Raw genomic sequence first — 4,351 nt, 5'->3', positions numbered from 1 at the left:
TAACAAAAATAAATAAATGTAAATAATATATACACTTGGAAATAATAACAACAACAACAACAACCAACAACAACAACAATAATAATAATAATAATAATCTATTATTATTATTACCTGATATACTTCTCAATACTGGTAGTGATCGACTAATATATCAGCCAGGCCAATCAATCAGCCAGTATATTTATTTTATTGGCAATGTCATTTATTTGGTCTCTTCTCTCCTCAAGTCCTCCTCAACCTCCAGTCAGGACGATGAGAAGTCGACTCTGGAGGAGGTGAGTGAGGGCGGTATCCCCATCGATCAGCCTCCGCCGGCGCTCTCCACCCCGGGACATCAAGAGACTGACGTGTCATTATCTCAGGCCACCACCCTGAGCAAATCGAGCTCGTCCCCGGAGCTGCAGACTCTCCCCGAGGCCTTCACCAAGGCTGCGGCCCAGAGTGCCTCCGGCGGAGACCTGCTGAGCGCCAGGATCCCGACGGTCCAGGCCAACGAGAGAGAGGCCTCGGGTGAAAGCGCCTGGCCGGGAGAGAGCGTTATATCAGTCGGCCCGTCCAGCTCCAGTGCTAGCGTCTCCGTCTCCTCGTCCTCCACCTCCAGGATGAGGCTGGAGTTTCCCACGGCTCAGCCGGGACCCCTGTCTCCCGCCGGACACAGACCCCGCGGACACACCATCTCAGTGTCCGCACCCTCGTCCCGCAGGGAAAGGAAGATGGACCGAGACTCGTACCACAACCGAGGAGGACCATCCAACATAGAGAAGAGCTCAGGACTCAGTCCCAGGTAACTTGAAGTACAAACTCGTATTCCACCTTTTTTATACGCATTAGAAAGTTTGTTTTTCATGCAATTACACTGAACGCAAACTAAAGTTTTCAAGCTTCAAAAAGGATTCAAAAGCATGTTAAATGTATTATAAAAGTTAGGACTTCATGATGATATCAACACCTTATCAGTTATAAATACAGTACTTTTCAATAGTTAAGTCAGTAAGATTATTATTATTTTTTTTTTGTTCAGCAAGGATGGATTAAATTGATCAAAAGTGACCGTAAAGGCATTTACAAAATATTTGTATTTCAAATAAATACTGTTCTTTTAAACATTTCTTTTATCAAAGAATCCTGAAAAAAACTTATCAGGGTTTCCACAAAAATGTGAAGCAGCACAACTGTTTTTAACACTGATAATAATCATAAATGTTTCTTGAGCAGCAAATCAGCATATTTGATACTAGATAAGCCTCAATAATAACACCATAAACATAATATGAGAACAACATTCCTAACCAAGATTTATTATTTATTACTCACACGTTGTAAAGTCCCTAAAGATTTTATCATTGCATCAAGGTCTTTTGGAAACATGTCTTTTGATTGCATCTTACTTTTAGCAGATGTTGTTCATTAAGATGTGCACGATGGGACAGTTCGTATAAAATAACGCAAGGGAAAAGCCTCCTGTGCAATGGTGTATCAGTTCTTATCAAATCTACAACTATCAACAGTCTATTAAGGCTGAGCGACATGGCCAAATATATGAACACAATATTTTTTTCCATATCATACAATATCACGATTTTAATTTACCAATAATGGGAAAGGAAATACTTTCCACATGTTTGTTAAACCTTGAGAATGAATGTAAAGATAATTGGTTCACAGTTAAACCTTTTTAATTTAGGGTTTAATTTTCCCCTAAATTCTGTTTTCCATGTGATGTTTTTTCTTGGATTCTGTGTTTTATGTTTCAGTAAAAATTTTACATAAAAAGGTGTCTAATTAAATGAATGAATAAAACGTTAACGTCTTTCAAAATGTAATGAAATGAAAACATAATTACAACAAAACATTGCATTTTTTTTTTCAAGAGCCTGCGCAATAGCATTGTATAACTGAATAGATGAATGAAAATGTTGTATGATATTCTTCAAAAATATTATTATTACTTGAATATTACATTTTAGAATACAATAGTAATATATTTCTGTCATAATTTCTTCAAGTTAAACTAGACTCTTATTTTGATGGGTTGTCGTGAAGGTCTTTCAGGTTTACTTTCAGTTTGAGTGTGTTTTTGATGGTAGTTTTTCTCAAATTAAATGATAAAAACCTTATAATAGTTAGCCTATTAGCAACAAGCACTGACTGGCTGTGCTGCCACATTTATTTCTGCTTTTAGATTTATCCATATTGAGTAAAAATGTCCAGAGCTTATCGGCATAAATCTTATCGTGACTCAATATGATATCGTTTTATGGCTTAGCCCTATAATCCGTGACGGCGAGCGCTGACTCAGTTGTGTAATGGATGGCGGAAAGTGTGGCTGTGATTGTTAACGCACCTGTAATGTATTTGATCCCACTGCACCGAGCGCTCCATTTTCTAGGAAAAGCAAGGCATTATATGGAGAGTAATGATATTGCTGTAACGCCTCATTTTTTTCATTGCTGTCATCATCTGTCGCCCCTGTTGACATGACATCATCCTGCCTCCTTCGCTCGCTCGACTCATTTTGTGAAGTGAGGCTCTTTCTGAGTTAAGCGCTTTCAAATTGTGGCCTTGCATTGGAATTACGTGTAAATTACTGCCATCCGTCTTTGTGAGGTTCAGTGCTGCTGGAGTCACACGATCGATAGACTCGCTGTTTATAGACAGAAGCACAGGAAAACCTAGTGAGTTTCCCGAAAGTGTTTTCTCCTCCATCACGGGCCGTATGTGTCTCGTTTCATGGGGTGCAGTCAGACACTAAGAGCTGTTGTCTTTCTGTTTCTCGAAACGGTTCACAATGCTTTTTTGCAGTTGTGTTTAGATTGCTGTTCGATATAAAGCATGTCTGTTTTGATAAAGCCACAATTACTTCCTAATAATGATTGAGGGCCCCATCACTCAAAAACACGTGCTGTATGAATAGAGGCATAAAAGGAGTAGTTTCTTTAGTGGAACATAGTTTTCCAAGCAGCAAAGGCAGATGTGGACAGGAGCTGTCAAAAAGCACAGTAAAACTGTCATAAAAGTGTTTCATTATTTAACAGAAATTGAACACTTATTCATTGTGTTCCCCTTTACTGTAGCTAGGTTAAATGCATATATATATGTGTGTGTGTGTGTGTGCGTATATACACACATACATATATACGTGTATATATATATATGTGTGTGTGTAAAATGGAAAACAAAAAATTTAATTGTCTACCATTACCGTAATACAAAAAAAAAAGTTGCATAATGGTTGCATGAGAACAAGTAATGTTTAATACTCTTTTTCTCTCTGTATATGCTAATAAAATAATTATATAGTTCTATAATATATTCTATATTCTATTTTATTTTAAATGATATAAAATGTTTTATGTAAATATTTTATGTGAACATTATCTATATATCAATTCTCTCTCTCTTTATCTATATAATTAATATATAGAAAGTTTTTTTTAAACAGATGTAATAATTAGTAATAATAACTAGTAATAATTAGTTTTGCTTACAAAAAGTATGTTTGTTTGCATAAAAAGAGACAAAAGTAAGACAAAAAAGTAGCAGAAAATAAATATGGCTAACAATATGTTTTATAACTTTGTGTGTGTTTATATATATATTAGTATATATAAACAGAAACCGATTCCATATGTGGCTGATCATAAATATGAAATGTAAATCTGTCTGGCATCATTATTGAGATGCTTTCAGCACTTCTGGTTACTTTACTGTATCCATCCTAAATATGTCTGCTCATATTGTTAGCAGTGCTGTGCAGCACATGTTTTCCGTTGATATTGTCAAGGCAAGATTTCTGTTAAGTCTGGAGTTGTATCCTCATTTGCACAGTTGTGCTGGGCCAGATTTAATGGGTCTCATGAGGTCTGGAGAGCATTTCGGGACACTTCTCCCGATCGAGCACTTATCCTCTCCAAACTTCACCTTTAGCTGTGATATTTTCCTGTGTGATGAGGTGAGTTGCGTGTAGGCAGATGAAAGCTGTGCGGTGTGCACTTGTGTTTGCGTGGAGGTACAGTCTGACCTTTGCTCCTCTTTCTGTCGGCAGCTTCGTCTTCCTGCAGCTCTATCACTCTCCGTTCTTTGGCAATGAAGCCAACAAACCCCTCCTGCTGCCCAAATCTCAGGTGAGGAGACCGCATCTCTCTTATAATTGGGCAAATCTCGCATATACGTTACATCTAATTTCACACCAAATCAAAAAAATGAAATCAAAAGTGTAAAAATAAAAAAAAGAATAATAATAATGAAAATCATTATAAAGGTCTGTTTTTTTTATTTTTTTTGTCATTTTAATTTTATATATTTGTCATATTTTTATATATATATATATATATATATATATATATAT

General features: G+C 36.5%; 1 protein-coding gene across 1 annotated transcript in view; it reads left to right on the top strand.

Annotated features, from left to right (window-relative positions):
- Positions 1–230: 230 nt before the first annotated feature.
- LOC107578995 (tuberin-like) overlaps positions 231–4,351 on the top strand; it is a gene marked incomplete at its 5' end in the record, with an annotated part of 5,256 nt that continues 1,135 nt past the window's right edge. The window contains 2 exons of the mRNA XM_016264888.1: positions 231–787; positions 4,049–4,127. Coding sequence (XP_016120374.1) covers positions 231–787; positions 4,049–4,127 — 636 coding nt within the window. The remainder of the gene's footprint in view (positions 788–4,048; positions 4,128–4,351) is intronic.

The sequence above is a fragment of the Sinocyclocheilus grahami genome, unplaced genomic scaffold (assembly GCF_001515645.1).
Source record: "Sinocyclocheilus grahami isolate Dianchi unplaced genomic scaffold, SAMN03320097.WGS_v1.1 scaffold13387.1, whole genome shotgun sequence".
NCBI classification, from domain to species: domain Eukaryota; kingdom Metazoa; phylum Chordata; class Actinopteri; order Cypriniformes; family Cyprinidae; genus Sinocyclocheilus; species Sinocyclocheilus grahami.
The sequence above is the reverse complement of the archived record's forward strand: the minus strand, read 5'-3'. Positions and strand labels throughout refer to the sequence as shown.